The sequence below is a fragment of the Tachyglossus aculeatus genome, chromosome X1, assembly GCF_015852505.1.
Source record: "Tachyglossus aculeatus isolate mTacAcu1 chromosome X1, mTacAcu1.pri, whole genome shotgun sequence".
Taxonomy (NCBI): domain Eukaryota; kingdom Metazoa; phylum Chordata; class Mammalia; order Monotremata; family Tachyglossidae; genus Tachyglossus; species Tachyglossus aculeatus.
This window is the reverse complement of record NC_052101.1, coordinates 90,129,865-90,149,690: the sequence shown is the minus strand read 5'-3', so window position 1 is coordinate 90,149,690 and position 19,826 is coordinate 90,129,865. Positions and strand designations below refer to the sequence as shown.

General features: G+C 47.4%; 1 protein-coding gene and 1 non-coding gene across 2 annotated transcripts in view; one reads left to right on the top strand and one right to left on the bottom strand.

Moving 5' to 3' along the window:
* The window catches only part of FANCD2 (FA complementation group D2), a 76,901-nt gene that overhangs the window by 25,687 nt on the left and 31,388 nt on the right, over positions 1-19,826 (bottom strand). Inside the window, exons 18-29 of the mRNA XM_038740292.1 lie at positions 18,159-18,269; positions 15,611-15,720; positions 14,603-14,663; positions 11,860-11,979; positions 10,997-11,070; positions 7,777-7,920; positions 7,271-7,371; positions 6,800-6,915; positions 6,272-6,380; positions 2,697-2,807; positions 2,371-2,483; positions 1,121-1,261 (exon numbers count right to left, since the gene is read on the bottom strand). Of these exons, the coding sequence (XP_038596220.1) occupies positions 1,121-1,261; positions 2,371-2,483; positions 2,697-2,807; positions 6,272-6,380; positions 6,800-6,915; positions 7,271-7,371; positions 7,777-7,920; positions 10,997-11,070; positions 11,860-11,979; positions 14,603-14,663; positions 15,611-15,720; positions 18,159-18,269 (1,311 nt within the window). The remainder of the gene's footprint in view (positions 1-1,120; positions 1,262-2,370; positions 2,484-2,696; positions 2,808-6,271; positions 6,381-6,799; positions 6,916-7,270; positions 7,372-7,776; positions 7,921-10,996; positions 11,071-11,859; positions 11,980-14,602; positions 14,664-15,610; positions 15,721-18,158; positions 18,270-19,826) is intronic.
* LOC119920047 lies at positions 17,097-17,234 on the top strand. The gene has a single exon (XR_005447817.1). It is a non-coding gene; the product is annotated as a small nucleolar RNA SNORA7 (small nucleolar RNA).

The window sequence follows — 19,826 nt, the reverse complement described above, 5'->3', positions numbered from 1 at the left end:
AGAAACTGGTGAAGAATGAGGTGAAGCAAAGGGGACAGGAAACGCTTTAAGAAGCATATTGCTGCACACCCTGATGGACCATCGGCCCCAGTTACCTCCAAACTTTCAGCTGTTGGGAGACAACTGTTGCAGACAGGCCAGTGCTAGTATGCTACAATCAAAAGGAGTGGCTCTTTTGGAACAGTAGCTTCGAGAGGCTCATGCGACAGAGGCGAGAATGAAAATGGCATTAGGCACTGCAAACTGTAAATACATCAGTTCAAGGAAGGCTACATTGGGCGGGAGGGGGGTGCATGCGCGTGTGCGTACTGACTGGTCAGGATGCTCAGTCCCCCTTGCACCCATGGGCAGAATTCCTCAGGCAGGAGTTTCATCTTGAAATACAGAGAAAAACAAACACACGCCCCAGGTTTGGAGGATTAGTGGGAGGGGGCTCTCCCCACATACTAGAAAAGGGGGGAACCCAGCAATCAGGGGACACGATACCCAGAAAGAAAGGAATTTGAAGAACAGCCTCTGGGCTTAGGGACAGAGCAGTGAGGGTCCAGGTTTTATGTTGAAAGTGGCGACGTTTTAGTTTAAGGGGAAGTGAAATCATACAGTCAGTTCTTCGATAACATGGGGGTTACGTTCTCAACAAAACCCTTGATAAGGAAAACTCACCCTGCTGCCGCTCTATCCAGACATTCTATCCAGAGAGCTGAGCACTGTTGTAAGAAAGTTCCCTAATTCCCAATGGCCGCCTGATCAAAGCACAGAGTGAAACACGCATTATGGGAGAACTGGCTGTAATGGGACAAGCTGTAACTCAGTAAGTCACTCACGGCTTTCACTTGCACCCAAACTGCTCACATCTTCCGCTCCAGCCTATAAACATAACTATTAATCCGGACACTCGTCATTGGAAAGCCGGGAAGTGTTGTTGATGCCGGCTGGGCCGTGACAAAGAAGCAGAGTGCTATCAGGGCTACAAGGTCACAGAGCAGGCTTTGATATTAAGCACACCCCCAACCTCTGCCACTGTCAGCTTCCTAATTTTAATAGGAAAACACAGAATTCAAGAACGCCTTCAGAGAAGGATTCCATCCCAGCTCTGGGGAATCAAGGCTCTATCACTCACCACCGAGAGGAATTCAGCAGCCAATGGAGATGGAGTCCACAGTCGACAATGGAGAACGGAAAACACCTCAAGATCCAGCTCTCGGAAGAAGGTGTTGTAATTCTGAAGGGACACTAAAGGCAGCTTCTCCTTCTTCGGGTCCTGGGGAAAGTCCACAGCAGAGCACAGAATTGAGTGCTTAAATGCAGTCTCCAGAACGGGGAAGGTTTAGGATTTCAACATTTTCAATCAGCAGTATTTACTGAACGCCTACGGTGCTTGAGTATTTATTGAGCGCTTACTGTGTGCACAGCACTGTACTAAGCGCTTGGGAAGTACAAGTTGGCAACATATAGAGACAGTCCCTACCCAACAGTGGGCTCACAGTCTAAAAGGGGGAAGTCCATTCAATTCATTCATTCAATCAATCGTATTTATCGAGCGATTACTGCGTGCAAAGCACTGTACTAAGCGCTTGGAAAGTACAATGCGGCAACAGAGACGATCCCTACCCAACAACGGGCTCACAGGCCAGAAGACGGGGAGGAAAAAGGAAAAATCTAGGACTGTGGATTATCTAATCAGTCATCATAGGTTCACATTCCTAAAGTGATTTTTATTATCATTATTTTTATTGCCACCAATAATGTGAGGCTTGATGAAATCATAATCGTACGACACGCCTCGGTAGCAATCAGTAAACAGTTCCGGTCGATAGACTGCGAGCAGATCCCTATGTAGAAGAGGTCGGGCAAGACGGCAGCAGTCAGAAACCGAGCAAGACAGGCAGATGGGCCACAAAGATTTAAAATGCTCTAGATTAAGGCTAGAGCCAAGCACAGCAGAAAGTTAGGTTGCCCAAGGCTGGCTGCTGAGACATCGGCCTGTGTCCTGCTTGTCTGATCTCATATTGGCGTTAAGTGACTCTCCACCTGGAGGTTCCTTGGCTCTCTATACCACATCAGGTACGCCTCAGAAGGGCTAGGCATAGTGAGCTCCTTGACTGCAGGAAGGATGCCATCAGACCTGAAGGGTTGTTTCTGAACCAGAGTTAAGTGGTTCTCATTTTAAAGGAAACCCATTTGCTCAATACGTGGCTCTGCCATCGACTCGGGGTATGTCTACGGCATCGATAAGTATTCCAGCCGCAAAATAGGGAATATAACACTTGCTCCCCCTCTCAGGGGGCTCGGGGATGCTGAGAGTCCAACCGAGACCCCGTATATTATACACTTTCTCAACCTCCCACGGCCCCTCCAGGATCCAATTACCTTTTTTAATTGACTCTTGACATTCTGGGACTGATCACCTTCCCGGCTGACCTCTTTCCCAAGTTTTTCCGGAGAAGAGATTTTGCTGCCATCGGCCTTCCGCTTTCTTCCTCCTTTGCAGTTGGGGAAAAAATTCACTGAAACACATCAAAATCCTGCCGGCAGATTATCACCGGACAAGGTAACGAGTCCCAGCCAAGCAGGCGGGGTGGAAGAACCACCTTCGTTATTTAGCCAACCCACACCTGATGCCCCTGTTTGGGCATAGAATGATTTGGATACCCTTCCTCCCCAAAGCTAGGGGATCCAGATCAGGGAAAGCTCACCTGGCCCTGCATTTTTTCTGGTTTTCCCTAAAACAGCAGGCTTAACATGGGGTATTCCATCCAAAGACTCGAAATCAAAGTTCGCTACTGGAGGTTCATAGCGAGGGGTAACTGAAAGAGAGAAGCAGTCAACATTAAGAATCACCGAACATTAACCAACAGAGCAGGCCTCTGCCCAATTCAACAATTCCATTTGAGATTTTCCATAAATACTCAGTTTTCCCAAACCACTGGCCCTGGCCAAATGCCGGTGATCCTTAAGGCAGTAATACAAACTGGTTTATCTCCCTGGAACAGAGAATCAGCGTGGCCTAATGGAAAGAGTCCAGGCCCAGGACTCAGAGGATCTGGATTCCAATTCCGACTCGGCCACTTTGCCGTACGTCCACGAGCAAGTCACAACTTCCTTGTGCCTCGATTTCCTAGTCTATAAAATGGGGATCCAAAATAACAATAATAATAATTGTTCATCGTGGGCAGGGAACGTGTCTACTCTGTTATATTGTACTCTTCCAAGTGCTTAGAACAGTGCTCTACATACAGTGAGCAAATACGACTGATTGGCATTTGTTGGGTGCTTACTATGTGCCAAGCACTGTACTAAGCATTTGGACAGATGCAAGATTATCAGGTCCCACATGGGGCTCATAGTCTAAGTAGGAGGGAGAACAAGTATTGAATCCTCGTTTTGTAGATGAGGGAACTGAGGCACAGAGAAGTTCAGTGGCTTGCCCAAGGTCACACAGCAGGCAAGAGGTGGAGCTAGAATGAACCCCAGTCCTCTGATTCCCAGGCCCGTGCTCTTTCTACTAGGCCACGCTGCTTCCCAGCAGATTCAATATCTGATCTCCCTCCTACTTAGATTGTGAGCCTCATGTGAGACAGGGACTGTGTCCTACCCGATTATCTTGTATCTAATCCCCAGTGCTTAGTTCAGTGTCTGGAACATTGTAACCAAAGAACAAGTACCACTATCATTATTATCATCATCATCACCGTTCTATAAAAACCCTGAATAAAGCTAGCGGGGGCACTTTACGACAGGATTATTATCATGGTATTGTTAAGTGCTTCCTATGTGACACAGACTGTCCTAAGAGCTGGGGTAGATAAAAAGTTTATCGGGCTGGACACGGTCCCTGTCCCACAAAGGGCTCACAGTCTAGGTAGGAGGGAGAACGGGTACTGAATCCCCATTTCACAGTTGAGGAAACTGCGGCAAAGAGAAGTTAAGCGGCTTCCCTAAGGTCACACGGCAAACACTTGGCAGAGCCGCCAGGAATAGAACCCAGGTCCTCTGATTCCCAGGCTCATGTTCTTTCCACTAGGCCATGCTGCTGAAGACCACACATAACTGATTTTGAGGCATAAAACTAAAAAGATTTTCAAACAATAGGGCATCGCAAATAAAGTTAGGAGTCCACCAGCTCAGTATTTGATTTTACTATTTGCTCCCCACAGACCGCCTATCCTGCGCTGTATTCATTCAATCGTATTTATTGAGCGTTTACTGTGTGCAGAGCACTGTACTAAGTGCTTGGAAGTACAATTTGGCAACAGATGGAGACAGTCTAGAAAAACAAAATCCGAACTACTACTGGTCCATCACAAATTAGGAAGGACCTTGGGGGTTTGGAGTCCCAGGAATGGCTCAGAAATGTATATTAATAATAATAATAATAATGATGGCATTTGTTAAGTGCTTACTACGTGCAAAGCACTGTTCTAAGCGCTGGTAGCAGTGCTGATGAAGGCAAGAAAAGGAGCACAATGAGATAAGCCATGGAGCCTAGCTTTACTAAGGAAGAGGTTGTAAATACTCATCTTTTATATGGGCGAGTCAGATGAGGTAATCACCTAATTAACGGCAAGCCCAATTAACAGAGAAATGGTTTTAGATGCTCCCGGTTGAGGATTTGGGTATAGAGGGATTTGGAGGAGTCAGGATCCCAGCCTGACCGAGAGGAGGAGAACAACCTGTTGAGTCAGTCAGAAAACCCGGGAAGAAAATAAAAGGATGGAGCAGTGAGGGTTCCTTGAATACATTTATGTTAAGGGGTTATTTGGGGGGGTGTTTGAAGCGGGCTGAATCTGAGAGCATTTCTCATTTACACAGCACCTGCCTGGGGAATCTGCTCAATAACATCTGTGGATTCATGTACAAAGCTGGTTCTAATCCCAGCTCTACCACTTGCCTTCTGTGCGACCTTGGGCAAGTCACTTAACTTCTCTGCGCTTCACTTACCTCATTTATAAAATGGGGATTAAGACCGTGAACCCTATGTGGGACAGGGATTGCATCCAACCTGATGATCTTGCATCTCCCCCAGCACTTAGTACACTACCTGGCACACAGTAAGTGCTTAACAAATACAAACCAGGCTACCCAATACAGGACACGAATGAAAACAGCTCTGACGTGGTATTTATGTGACAACGGTGCTGGTGTTCAGGGAAGTTCATAAAAGTAGCATTGTAATAGTAATGAATGATGCTTCTAACTCCTCTGCCTGAGATTCCTGAGGGCACCTTTAAGAGTTCTGGAGAGGAGAGTAAACTCCTTCAGTTCACTCCCTGCTGCAAAAGACTTCCTGCCAAGGGCAGCCGCATTTTACACTGACACCACTCTCTAGATTATGAGCTTGCTGTGGGCAGGTGTTTCTATTTGTTGTTATATTGTACTCTCCAAGCACTTAGTACCGTGCTCCACACACAGTACGCGCTCAGTAAATACGATTGAGTGAATGAATTCACTCAATGTGTGCGGAGCACGGTACCAAGCGCTTGGGAAGTACAAGTCGGCAGCACATAGAGACGGTCCCTACCCAATAACAGGCTCACAGTCTAGAAGGGGGAGACAGACAACAAAACAAAACATGTAGACAGGTGTCAAAATTGCCAGAACAAATAGAATTAAAGCTATATGCACATCGGATGAATGAATTGGGCTACCTTAGCTTTGTTAGTGTTGGGGGAGAAGAGGAAGGGGTGCTGTGGCTCTGCATCGATGGCAGATATTCCACTAGAATGCACCACCCACAAATGAGACCAGGCATTTTGGGGGTGCATCCAGCCCAAGGACATGCATAATGTCTTTGTACTGGGCTCAAGGGAGGTGGACTAAAGGAATGCATCCCTCCAACGACTTACAACACCTTGGTCTTCCCAGACATGGGAGAAGTCGTGAATGACAACATGAATAATACCTTGGACCTACTCTGACCACCTAACCACTTAAGGTCCCTAAATGTTTCCATATACACAACTGCATATTCTCCCCACAACATCTCTGTGAGACTGGAGGGACCAAATGTCAATCGCTCTAATTACAGATGAGGCAAAGAAAGACTGAGTGGCTTGCCCACGTTCTCGCAGTTAATCAGTGGCGGAGCCAGGACTAGGGCCAAGGACTTCAGTACCAGGCCCACGCCATTTTTCTCCCAGTCTCTCTTCCTCAAGAAGGAACATTAGCTATTAAAAATGAATGAAATCAGCATTCATTAATACTCAGCACAGGTGAGTTAGCAAAGGGTCTTTTGGCCTTCCCGCTCTTCTTTGTAGGGCCTGTTCCTCACCTGCTAAGTACTTTTCCAGCACAGTCTGCAGCTCTATAATGTGCTTTAGCCGGGCAATGAGTTTTTCCTTTATGTCGGGGTCAATCTGTCCACAGAAGGCATTCACAAGCTAGAAGACACAAATTACAATTTCATCGAGACATTCTGAGATGCTCACATTAACGTGTCTACTGGGCCAAAGCAAAGAAAGAAAGCTCTCCTATAAACACAAACACACAGCCCACCCCGGCAAGCTGGCCTAAAGCTGCAGAATAGGAGCCTCTTTCCTCTAGGAGCATCCAAAGCAAAACAGCCCATTAAGGAATGTCACTAACGTAACTAATGTAACAACGAAGCAGGGAGCCAATTGTAAAAAGGAGCCTGGTGGGTGGGTGGGTGGGTATATTGTAAAATAGGGTTAGGAACTTTCCTAGTCCCTGGAAGACTTCCTAGGGAATGGGGAAGAAGGGGGAAAAAGGAAAACTTTTTTTTCCCCCCTTTCAGTGTCACTAAACTTTGGGTTTGAGGAATCCCGGCAATTTGGCTTACCTCCCGGAACCAGTTGATAGCGAGGAACAAGAGTGAGCACTTGAATGAACGTTCCTCTTGGAGCATGGAAGCCAGTGTCTCTTGGGACTCCAAGTCAGAGAAGTATAGAGGGCAAACTGAAGCCAGAGGGAGAGAGAATTTTAGTTCCACTCAGTTTGTCACAACAAAATGAGCATTTGTTATTGCCTTGAGCTGCTCCTTGCCTCTTGCTTTCCCTCCAATACACGTCCCCTGCCCCCCACAAACACCCCCCTTCTTGCCAAAGCTCTGCAACATCACTGATCTGTAAGCAAAGACGTTACTTGTACTATCTTCAAAGAAGTCATTAGTGGCCACAAGGTACAAGGCAATACTAACCCAATCTCATTCAGAGAGAGCCCAAGCCACCACCTGTGAAGGAGGAGGAGAAGAAGAAAAGAAGAAGGGGAGGGAGAGGAAGAGGGAGAGGAGGGCTACAATTCTATCCAGTACCTAATAAACCTTCAATGTCATCCAATTTTCCAGCATTTTGCCTCTGCACACAAATTCTCAGTAACCGGAAAAAGGGCGGCAGGCATACTGGAGACACCATTCTGAAAAGAAGAGAGAGTTTTCTTTTTGTATTTTATTGATTCATTATTATCCTTAGTCACCAACACAAATCACATGATATACCAATTGCAGTCACTGGGCAGGGAACCCCCAGAGGAAGATAATAAGGATTGGGAGTGAGAGAGGAAAACCCAATGCGAAGGGATTTTCCTGGGCAGGGACAGAGGGGAAAGGGAAATGTATGTTTTGGACCCTGTCGGCCACTGAGAAACAAGGTCGAACCTCAGTGTCCCAGGGAATCAAGGAAGTTGCCCTGCTCTCGTCACCCATTCCTAATTCCACCTTCCTGGGGGAAAGCTTTCTGCTCAAATGCCCGACAGCCTGATAGTTCTCAGGAATGCTCAAGACGTGCACAGAGACTTAGGAAAAAGAGAAATCTCACTGACTTCTTCTCAGGGTCTGTGGGAGTCCAATCCCAAATATTTTTCTTGAGATCCTGCTGGGCCAGCAGTGGCAGGAGGTTGATAGCAATTTCACCCTCAGACTCTTCTTCCAGTTGGTACAAAGCTTTCACAGGTGACTGGTCAGCCCTGCAGAGAAACCACTTGGTGAGACTCCTGTTGAAGGGGGATGGCGGGGGGAGGAAAGAGGGGCATGTTGGGGAGGAACCAAAGAGTAAGAACTACTAAAGTCACATGGGACAGATACCAAGTAAAACAAGCACCAGAAAACCACCAACAGAAAAGCAAGTCCAAGGGATGGAAACTCGCCTGCATCTGAGGTACATGCAATAGGTGAAAGGAACACTTCCTGGGTTACTGGGTTTGTTTTTTTTAAAATGGCCTTTAAGGGCTGACTTTTTACCAAGAACTGTGCTACGCACTTTAGTAGATATACAGTAATGAGATGGGACACAGTCCCTGTCCCACATGGGGCTCACAATGGAGGGCAAGTATTATTTTTTATGGTTTTTGTTAAGCACTTACTATGTTGTAAAGCACTGTTCTAACCGCGGGGTTAGATACAAATCAATCGGGTCAGACACAATCCCTCTCCCACATGGGGCTTGCAGTCTGAGTACTTGAGAGAACAGGTACTGAATCCCCATTTTACAGCTGAGAAGACTGAGGCACAAGGAAGTGAAGAGACTTGCCCAAGGTCACATAGCTGATAAGAGGCAGAGTGGGGATTTGAACCCAGGTCCTTCACCTCCCAAGCCCCTGCTTTTTCCACTGGGCCACGCTACTTCTTATTGCTTGTTAAGCAGCATGAGGGAACTGAGTCCCAGAGAGATCTCTTGCCTTCTCTCAAAATCCACACCCTCACTTGCAAAACTGACCCCATCCCTTTGCACCTTATATCAAAACACTTACCCTCTCCCTTCTTTCCTTCCCGACCACCATCTTCAACTGTTTGCTCCCCAATGGCCTTTTTTCCCCACTGCTTTCAAACATGCTCACGTCTCCTCTATCCTAAAACACCCTCCCTTGACCCCACGGCTCCCTCCAGTCATTGCCCCATATCCTTCCTACCATTCCTCTCCATACTCCTTGAAAGAGTTGTCTATACCCACTGCCTCCACTTCCCCTTCTCCAATTCTCTCCTTGACCCCCTCCAATCTGGCTTCCACCCCCTTCACTCCACAGAAACTGCCTTCTCACAGGCCACAGAGAATCTCCTTCTTGCCAAATCCAACAGCCCCTATGCCATCCTAATCCTCCTCGACCTCTCAGCTGCCTTGAACCCTGTCAACCACCACCTCTTCCTGGAAACATTATCCAACCTTGGCTTCGATGACACCGTTCTCTCCTGGTCCTCCTCCTACCTCCCTGCCCACTCATTCTCAGTCTCTTTCGCGGGCTCCTCTTCTGCTTCCTACCCCCTAACTGTGGGAGGGCCTCAAGGTTCAGTTCCGGGTCCCCTTCTATTCTCCATCTACACCCTCTCCCTTGGAGAACTCATTCGCTCCCACGGCTTCAACTACCACTTCTATGAAGATGATTCCCAAATCCACATCTCCAGTCCTGATCTCCCTCCCTCTCTGCAGCCTCGCATTTCCTCCTGCCTTCAAGACATCTCTACTTGGGGGGTCAATCAATCAATCAATCAATCGTATTTATTGAGCGCTTACTGTGTGCAGAGCACTGTACTAAGCGCTTGGGAAGTACAAGTTGGCAACATATAGAGACAGTCCCTACCCAACAGTGGGTCACCTCAAATTTAACACGTCCAAAACAGAACTCTATCTTCCCACCCAAACCCTGTCCTCCTTGACTTTCCCATCACCATAGAGAGCACCACCATCCTCCCTGTCTCAAAAGCCCATAAGCTTAGCGCTATCCTCGACTTGTCTCTCTCATGCAACCCACGTATTCAATCTGTCACCAAATCCTGTTAGTTCAATCTTCACGACATTGCTAAAATATGCCCTTTCCTCTCCATCGAAACTGCTTTCGCATTAATCCAAGTACTTATCCTATCCTGCCTTAATTATTACACCAGTGCTTAGTACAGTGCTTGGCACTTAATAAGTGCTTAAATACTGTTGGGAAAACAAAAAAACAAAAAACCAGTTCCTTGCTGACCACCCTGCCTCCTGTCTCTCCGCACTCACTTTGTTGCCCGGGTCATTTTTCTACACAAACGTTCAGGCCACATTTCCCCACTTCTCAAGAACCTCCAGTAGCTGCCCATCTACCTCCGCATCAAACAGACACTCCTTACTATCGGCTTTAAAGCACTCAGTCACCATGCCCACTCCTATCTTACCTCGCTGCTCTCCTACTACAACCCAACCGGCACACTTTGCTCCTCTAATGCCACCTTCTCATCGTTGACCTCTCGTCCTCATCCTGCCTCTGGCCTGGAACATCCTCCCTCTTCACATGTGCCAGACGATCACTCTCCCCACCTTCAAAGTCTTATTGAAGGCACACCTCCCAGAGGCCTGCCTCGACCAGGCCCTCGTTTCCTCCTCTCCCACTCCTTTCCGTGTTGGCCTTGCCCTTGGGTCTGCTCCCTTTATTCACCCCTCCCTCAGCCCCACAGCACTTGTGTACATATCTGCAATTTACTTATTTATATTAATGTCTGTAGACTGTATGTCTACAGATTGTATGTCATTCTAGATTTGTCTCTAGACTGTAAGCCTGTCGGGGGCAGGGAATGTGTCCATTAATTCTGTTATACTGTACTTTCCCAGCGCTTAGTACAGTACTCTGCACACAGTAAGCACTCAATAAATACAATTGGGTGATTGATTAAATTACTTGCTCAAGGTCACCCAACATGCCAGGATCAGAGCCACGATTAGAATCCAGGTCTCCTCATTCCCAGCTCTAGGTGTTTTCCAGTAAGTCACGCTACCTCCCAGGATGGCAGGATTTCGGCTGGGATACTTCGAAGCTGTTCAGAAAAGTCACATGAAGTCAGGAGTATCCTGAAGTCAATCAATGGTATTTTTAGTGAGCACTTCCTCGGTGCAGAGCACTGTACTGAGCGTGTGGGAGAGTACGATGCAACAGAATTAGCAGACACGTTCCCTGTGCATATCAAGGTCCCTCACTTGTTCCAGTAGTCACCCGGCATTTTATAGGCTCAGGGTGGGGTGGATAAGACTGATGGAGAAGGAAACATTTAAATAAGTGGCATCAAAGCGGTACCTACCCTTCCTGAGCTGGGTTATGGTCCACCACGAAGGCATCCTGGAAAGCATTCAACATTGTCTGCTCAATCCACTCCTGTTCAAGACAAAGTCACAAGTAGGGCTGTGCAGGGAGGCAGTGCTTTAAGGGGATTCTAAGGGGAAAGGGGGGGCACCTGCCTCTCCTTTCCCCCCAAACCTCAGTCACTTGCACTTCCACTTAGATTTCCAGCCCCCTATCAGGTAGCAAGAAGTGTCTGGAAATCTTAGTTTACAATTCTGCAGCACCTCAACCTAGCTCTGTTCATTAGTATGGGCCGCATTATCATCACCGCAGTGAGTGGTGCTGTGTGCAGGGCACTATACTGGGGGCTTGGGAACGTGCAACAGAAGAAAAGACACGGTCCCCATCCTCAAGGAGTTTCCAATCGAGCTCGCCAAATTTACCACAAAAATGGTAAATGTGCAGTGGCAGGGGTTTAACGTGCTACTTTGAATTCTCCCTGAAATCGGCGAGGGAGGAGATTGTCAAAGCTGCGTGAGTGAGGGAGGAGAGGAAGCGAAGTGTAGGGATGATCCAGGCATGGGGGGTGGACGGCAAGAGCGGTGGAGTCAACTGTGTCGGAGAAGTCCGTGTTGAAGGCATGGGACTTTCCATTCAGGGAAGGGACAGTCAGGAGAGGCACAGGTTTGAGATGGGCGAGAGGGTCCGGAAACTGAACGCCTCCGGCAGTTCAGGCAGAGGGCAGTTTCGGGTAAGAAAATGATGTGGGTCCAAGTGCAGGTTAGGAGGTGAGGGTCGGAAAGAAGTGGTAATTCAGGGTTGATGGTACAAAGAATGGAGTTTCTGATCTCATTTAGAACAAGTGAGGAGAGTCAGCTGTACCACGGTTTGCGAAGCCAAATTTCCTTTGTGGACGAGGTTGGCAAATTCATCATAATAGAGCACAGAGGCTTGCGGGGAGTTCTCACTGCAGGAACAAATCAGCTCCAACAAAGAAGTCACCTACAGTAATAGCAAAAGAAGGATACCAATCTCAGGGGTCCACCCAAAAACATCTCCATATTCACTCAGCATCCATTCTCCCATAACCGCACCCCCATCCTTTCATCACTTTCCTCAGGTTCACTCTGCCTGGTGTCGGGGCAACCGACATTCACTCCCTCCCATCCCAAACGTCCCACCAGCATCCTACTGGAGCAGCCAGCACTATCTCAAGGGCACAATTCCTTGCCCTAATCAATGCCACTGTCCACCATCCTCCCTGTCTCACAAGTCTGTAACCTCGGCCTCATCACAACTCTCTCATTCAACCCACATATTCGATCTGTCCCCGTTTCCTGTTGGCTCTACCTTAACGACATTGCTAAAATTTGCGCCTTTGTCTCCATCCAAACAGCTACCACGCGGATCAGTAGGCGCTCAATAAATACGATTAAATGAATGAACCAAGCACTTATCCAACACCCCCCACACTCGTTACTATTGCACCTACCTCCTTGCTGACTTCCTTGCCTCCTGTCTCTCTCCTCTCCAGTCCCTACTTGACTCTGCTGCCCAGCTCATTTCTCTAAAGAGTTGTGCTGTGCACATCTCTCCCCTCCTCATAAATCTCCAATAGCTGCCCATCCATTTCTGCATCAAAAAGGAATTCCTCACCACTGCCTTTAAGGTACTCAATCAGGTTTCTCCCTTCTATTTATCCTCGCTCCCCTCCCACTAAGATCCAGATCGCAGACTTTGCTCATCTAACAACCTACTTCTGATGCCTCGATCATCTCAATTCTCGACTGTCTTGCCTTTGACCCTTAGGTCATGCTGTTTTCCCAGTCTGGGACTCCCTTTCCCCTCAAATCCACCAGAATACAGCTCTCCCCATCTTTAAAGGCCTCCTAGGCTCCAGGCCTACATTTGCATTATATATTGACGATGTTTTTCCGTTCTACTATTCCTCCCTCATTGGCTTCCAAATCTGCACCCCCTCCAGCTTTTCCAAATCTACAACTCCCTCCTAAAGCTCCCAGTCCCCTGACCGCCTCCCTCCCTTTCTCCTAATGACCTTTCCAGTTTCTCTGTGGGTAAAATTTAACCATCAGGCGTGAACTCTCCCAAGTCCCTCTCCATCACTTCCTTCAACACTCTACTGCTGCCTCCTCCTCTTTCTTTAGTTTCCCAGCCGTTTCTCAAGAGGTGGTTTCCTACCTACTCTCCAAATCCACTCCCTCTGTTTGCACTTTTGACCCTATCCCTCTCACCTCCTAAAATCACTTGTTCCCACTCCCCTTTCACTCTCTCACTGCTATTTCCAACTTCTCACTCTTCGTTAGCTCCTAACCCTCTGCCTTCATATGTCCTCAAGTCTTCCCCGTATTAAAAAGCCCTCTCTCGATTTCCCCAGCTGCTTCCCACTATCACCCATCTACCTGCTCCCATTCCTATCCCAACTCCTGGAATGGGCTGTATAAACCCGCTGCCGTCATTTCCTCTCCACCGACTCTCTTCTTGACCTATTACGGTCAAGCTTTTGATCTCTTCACTCCACTGAGACTGAACTCTCTATGGTTACCAACGGTCTCCTGGTAGCCAAGTCCAAAGGGCTATAATCCATCCTAATCCTCCTTAATCACTCAGATGCTTCTGACACAATGGACCCCTCCCCCTCCTTCTTAAAACACTATCATCAGGCCTCGCTTTTGCTGGCATGGTCTCTTCTGCCTCTAATCTTCCCACGGTAGCTCTGCAAGGCTCTATTTTCAGTCTCCTATTCTTCCTACTCTATACTCACTCTCTCAGGGATCTCATCCACTCATATGGACGCAGACAAGACCTAAATCTACCTCTCTAGTCCTGACCGCTCATCTAACCTGAGAGGCAGCATAGCCTAGTGGAATGAGATAGGGTCTGGGAGTCAAAGGACCTGAGTTCTAGTCCCAGCTCTGCCATTTGCCTGCTGCGTGACCTTGGGCAAGCCGCTTAGCTTCTCTGTGCCTCAGTTACCTCATTTGTAAAATGGGGATTAAGACTGTGAGCCCTATGTGGGATAGGGAGTGTATCCAACCCTGTCTTGGATCTACCTCAGCAATTAGTACAGTGCCTGTCCCAGAGAAAACGCTTAACAAATACCATTAAAGAACAAACACAAAACCCTAGAATCCCGCATCTTCTCTTATTTCCAGGGCACCTCCACCTGGGATGTCCCGTCCCCCTCCCCACCCCAACCAGCACCACAAACTCAATGTCAAAAACAACAGGGATGAGAAAGTTAGGACATTAACTGAAAAAAGAAACATTCCTCCTTCCAATTTTCCCGTCTCTGTTGACAACACTCTTAAGAAGCCGCCATTCTCCTTCCCACGGGCTCAGGGTAAGCTCTGAGGAGGGCAATTCTGAATCTTCTCTATAGATTTTCACCCAAATGTTCCTCATACTACAAACTAAAACATTTAGTGACATTTAAATACCAGACAAGTCTTCTAAATTGATGTTTTCCTTAGAAACTTAGAACTGTATAGTAAGGATGAGAGCAAAGAAAAGGTCATTACGGCTACACACACACCACACACCCACACACACCCCGCCAACTCTGTAGATTGTGTGCAAACAACATCTGCATTCCTGGGGCCCTCACCTGTTCTTTTGTTTCATCAGTCAGTTTTTCTTCAACTGGATTGACTTTAGAAGCTTCAATTCTGAAAAATCAAGGCACACCCTCAGCTTATGACTTGCCAGGTTCTATAACATGAGTCCCCTACTCAAGCTCTAAAATAGCCCTCTTCCCCTAGGGATGGAAGAAGGGTCAGGGGAGGATTTACTCTTTTTTTTACATCAAATGCGGGTTGGCCCAGAATGTGGTCACAAGAGTCCCTGGCCCTGTTCAAAACTTTCAACCAAAGTGATACACATGGTCAAATCATGGCTTGGAAATGTTCCTCGAAAGACTGAAACTAAGTTACTCGTAGATTCGGAAAGCGTTGGTTGGGGTCTTGAGAAGCAGCATGGCCTAGTAGAAAGCGCGTGGATTTGGGAGTCCGAGGCTTTGCCACTTGCCTCCTGTGTGAGTTTGGGCAAGTTGCTTCGCCTCCCTGTGGCTTAGTTTCCTCAGCTGTAAAATAGGGATGAAATACGTACTCTCTCTCCTATTTACGACTGTGTCCGACCTGATGATCTCATACCTACTCCAGTGTGTAGTGCAGTGCTTGACACCCAGTAGGATTATTATTATTAACAATAATGATAATGATAATAATTAATAAACCAGATCCAAAGACAGTAGATGACATTACAAGGCTGTACCCGGAGACCAACAGCTTACCCTGCCCCAAACTACCTGGGACAATCTGTCATAGGAGGGCACAACCCAGACAACACGGTTTAGAGAAGCTGTGCCTGAAAGCCCCAGATAGGACTGGAAAGGCAATAAAGAAACACAGGCCTGACTGCTCTGGTTAGCAGCAAGGGGAAAGTTACAAGGAAATGCATCATAGGATACAAAAAGCTCCCCATCTGGGTGAACCTTTTGGGGGCTTTAGCCTAAAGGACCCCTAGTTTAGTCATCAGGGTACAGAAGTTACCAACACTAACTCCCGCCGCCTCCTCATCGGATGTACAGGACAAGGGACATCCTCTTTGTACTCACCTGCGTTCAATCAGGGTGCCCACCATGGACACAGCACCGATAACCCCTATTAGTTTGTACTTAGACACATGACTGAAGAGCTGTTTTCTGATCACCATGTGCAGCTCATCCTAAGGAGACAGAGAATGAGCACTGTAAAGATGTTGGGGATAAGAGACTACAGATGGTTCTTATGACTCATGGGCACCTGCTTCCATGAAGCACAACAGGAGATTTAAATAATTTTTTTTAAAAGAGTTCAAACCAGTTTATATTCCTGTGATCGATGTGGCCAGGATTAGCAACTCTGACGGTGGGCAGCTGTGGGATTCAGGGAACACTGAACTCTCCAGAGTCCCCAGAGTTCAAAAACAAACGACTCCTACCCCCAAGTTATGCAACTCACTTCTGCACGGTGTTCGTTTCCATAAAGAAACACAGGGGGGAAAGGCCTCTGTGCCAAGGAAAGACAAGGGGTACGGGAACACGGACAGGAGCAGTGATGCTTTCCGTCTGGCCTTTAAATCAGGACTCCTTGTCAAGCAGAGATCTGCAGCCTGATTTGAAGAAAAATGTTTCAGAAGAGAAGCCACCTCTCAGGTTGTGAGACCCAACCTGACAAGGACCCTGTCTAATCTGATCATCTGTATCTAAGCCATCGGCACAGAGCTTTGACACATAGGAAGCATTTAATACCATATTAGTACCTTTTTACTTGTTTTGATGTCTGTCTCCCCCCAGGCCCCATCTAGACAGTGAGCCCGGTGTGGGCAGGGATTGTCTCTCCTTCCTGCTGAATTGTACCTTCCTGCTTAATACAGTGCTCTGAACACTGAGCGCTCAGTAAATACAACTGAATGAATGACTGAACAAGCATGTAACTTTTTTCAAGAACTTCTACATACTATTCCTCAGAGTCAGCAGGAACCAGGTCTGTCATGAACTTGTGAAAGGAGGGGGATTTGGGTGAATTTTTTTTATTGCCAAAAGCTGAGATGCCTTTCAAGGTGGGCGCTAATGTCTGTTGCCCAGTGCCCAGACCTGCCTCTCCCAGCACAGCAGGACACCATGTGCCAGAAGACTGCCTTATTAATAATAATTATTATTATTATGGCATTTATTAAGTGCTTACTATATGCAAAGCACTGTTCTAAGCACTGGGGAGGTTACAAGGTGATCAGGTTGTCCTACGGGGGGCTCACAGTCTTCATCCGCATTTTACAGATGAGGTAACTGAGACCCAGAGAAGTGAAGTGACTTGCCCAAAGTCACACAGCTGATAAGTGGCGGAGCTGGAATTTAAACCCACGACCTCTGACTCCAAACAACCTTTAGGGAGGTCGGGGTGCCTTATAAACCAAGGACTGGGCTCCTGGAGCAGTGGGAAGCCAGAGGGTCCAAAAAACGCTCATTTATTTGTCTTGACCTTGTTGTCTTGGTTTGGCGATTCTGCTGCCTGTGGTCTGCTCGCCATTATTCTGGATTTTAATCCACCTACTTTGTAACTCCCCTCTCAGGGTCGCACCTGGAGAGTTTCCAGTACTCTACCAGTCTCGGCTACGAGAGGGAGAGTCAAGCAGAGGCCTACCCATTCCATTCCTAGCTTGGGCAGTGGCTAGTGAGGGGAAGGCCATCTGCTACAGGTCAAAACTCACCCACGCTGGGCAGTAGCTGCAAAGGAGAGAGTTGAGGGCGGAGACTCAAGTGTACTGTGTGGAAGACGGCAATGGCAAACCACTTCCGCATTTTTATCGCGAAAACTCTCTGGACACTCTACCAGGACGACTGCAGATGGAGGTGGGGTGTTCTGGGACAGACGTGTCCACGGCGTCGCTACGGGTCGGAGACGACTCAACGGCATAAGACAAGACTTTGCATCTACCCCAGCACCTAGCACAGTGCCAGGCATACAGTAAGCTCTTAATTAATACCACAACTAACAAATAATCATTTCTGTGGCCTCTTTCGCAAGTTGCACCTAATGCTACCATGAAGATGGGCACTACAAGGGTCATGTTTTTAGGTTCTGAGCATCACCAGCCAACCCCTGGCAGACAGGGCAGAAGATAAGACACCTAAACATTCTGCCTGGTACTTTTGCTGCAGATCTGGGTGCTGAGTGAACGCTATTCCTGTTGCTCTGAGGTTCCCTTCCGCTCTGGGTCACCACACTATCTTCTGTCCCTTGGAGCCCCAGAGAGGCAGTCCGGGTGGCACAACTTGCCACACAGGAGGGTCACAGAGGCAGGAGAGGAGTAGTCGCATCTGAGCATTAAAGGATGTTGGCAGGGACCTGGAATGCACCCCGCCAACCCCCGAATAAGCCCCAACAAAAATCTGTTACCAGTCCTAGAGTTTCCTCTACGTTATAACCAAAGAGTAAGATTTAAAAAGTCCACATTGGATGGAGATGTCCACGTGCAGCAAGCTTACCTTTTTTTTAACTGCCCAATCTAAAAAGCTGTCCTTAACAAGTGAGGCGGACATGCAGAATAATCGAACAGTGCAAAATTCCTTTAAACAGGAAAATGAGCTAAAAGGGTTTTGCCTTCTGAATAATGCTTCTTACCTGCATGTGGCTACTGTCTTCATGACCCTTGCTAAATGCCAGTCTGCAGAGCATGGTGAAAAGTTTTCTTATTTGCTCCAGAGTCAAATTATCCAGGTATTCTAAAATGCCCTGGAAGAGAAAAATCCCAAAATGATCAGCCCCTATGGTTTGGAGGTCGAGGTGGGAAAAAGTCCCATAAAACCCACTGCTACATGCAGTCCTTTCAATCCATGATATTTCTTCAGCACTCGTGCGCAGTGCACTGGACTAAGCACTTGGGAGAGGACAATACAACAGAGTTGGTAGCCCACAAGAGCTTCGTCTAGAGGGGGAAAGACAGACACCAAAATAAAGTACAGAGAGGAGAAATGGCAGAGTATAAGGATATGTACATAAATGCTGTGGGCTGGGGGCCGGATGAGTACCAAAGTGCTTAAGTGGTACATGCCCAAGTGCACAGATGATGCACAGAGGAGGGAGAGCAGGGTGGGGAGATGATAGGTTAATCGGAGAAGGCGCCCTGGAGAAGATATGATTTTAGTAGGGGTTTGAAGATGAGGAGACTGGTGGTCTGTCACATACGAAGGCAGAGAGAGTTCCGGGTCAGAGGGAGAACTTGGGCAAGGGGTCGATGGCCAAAGAGACGAGATCGAAGTACAGTGAGTAATAATAATAATAATAATGGCATTTGTTAAGCGCTTACTATGTGCCAAGCACTGTTCTAAGCGCTGGAGGGATACAAGGTAATCAGGTTGTCCCACACAGAGCTCACAATCTTAATAATCCCCATTTTACAGTTGAGGTAACTGAGGCACAGAGAAGTGAAGTGACTTGCCCAAAGTCACACAGCTGACAAGTGGCGGAGCTAGGATTAGAACTCACGACCGCTGACTCCCAAGCCCGGGCTCTTTCCACTGAGCCACGCTGCTAGGTTGGCATAGGAAGGAGTGAAGTGTGTGGGGTGGGCTGTAGTAGGAGATTAGCAAAGTAAGGTAGGAGGCTGTGATTGAGTGCCTTAAAGCAGATGGTAAAGAGTTTGTTTGATGATTAAAGATCCCTCACAAATCCAGCACCTGAATCATTGTTCTAAAGCGGCACTAGTAATCCAGGCGGAACACAAAAGAGTTTCTTTCAACGTTGTAAAAAAGTACTCAGATATTACAGGGATTGGTGCAACTCATGTACAGCTGAGTAACCATTACATTGAAAAGATGAAAAATGAAATTTCTCCATCATTGACGATCTTGATCTCATCTCAGGAGGAAAGCCAAGCCCCCAAAATCATTTGTTCCAAACAATATATCACGATTTAAACGAATACAGCAACTTCTGGCTAGAACAGCAAAAAGTCAATCAATTCTAGATCTGGCCACTGCAGTTGCTTTTGAGAAGTGGGGAGATATGTAGAGAATTATTTTTTAAAAAAATGATACAGAAAGCAGAGTGAACTTTGAGAAGCAGAGTGGCCTAGTAGATAGAACACGGGATTAGGAGTCGGAAGGATGTGTGTTCTAATCCCGGCTCCGCCAGTGGTCAGGGACTGTCCCTATTGCTGCATTGTACTTTCCAAGCACTTGGTACAATGCTCTGCACACAGTAAGCACTCAATAAATACGACAATGAAGTCAGAGGACTTGGGTTCTAATCCTGGCTCTGCCAGTTGTCTGCTGCTTGACTATGGGCAAG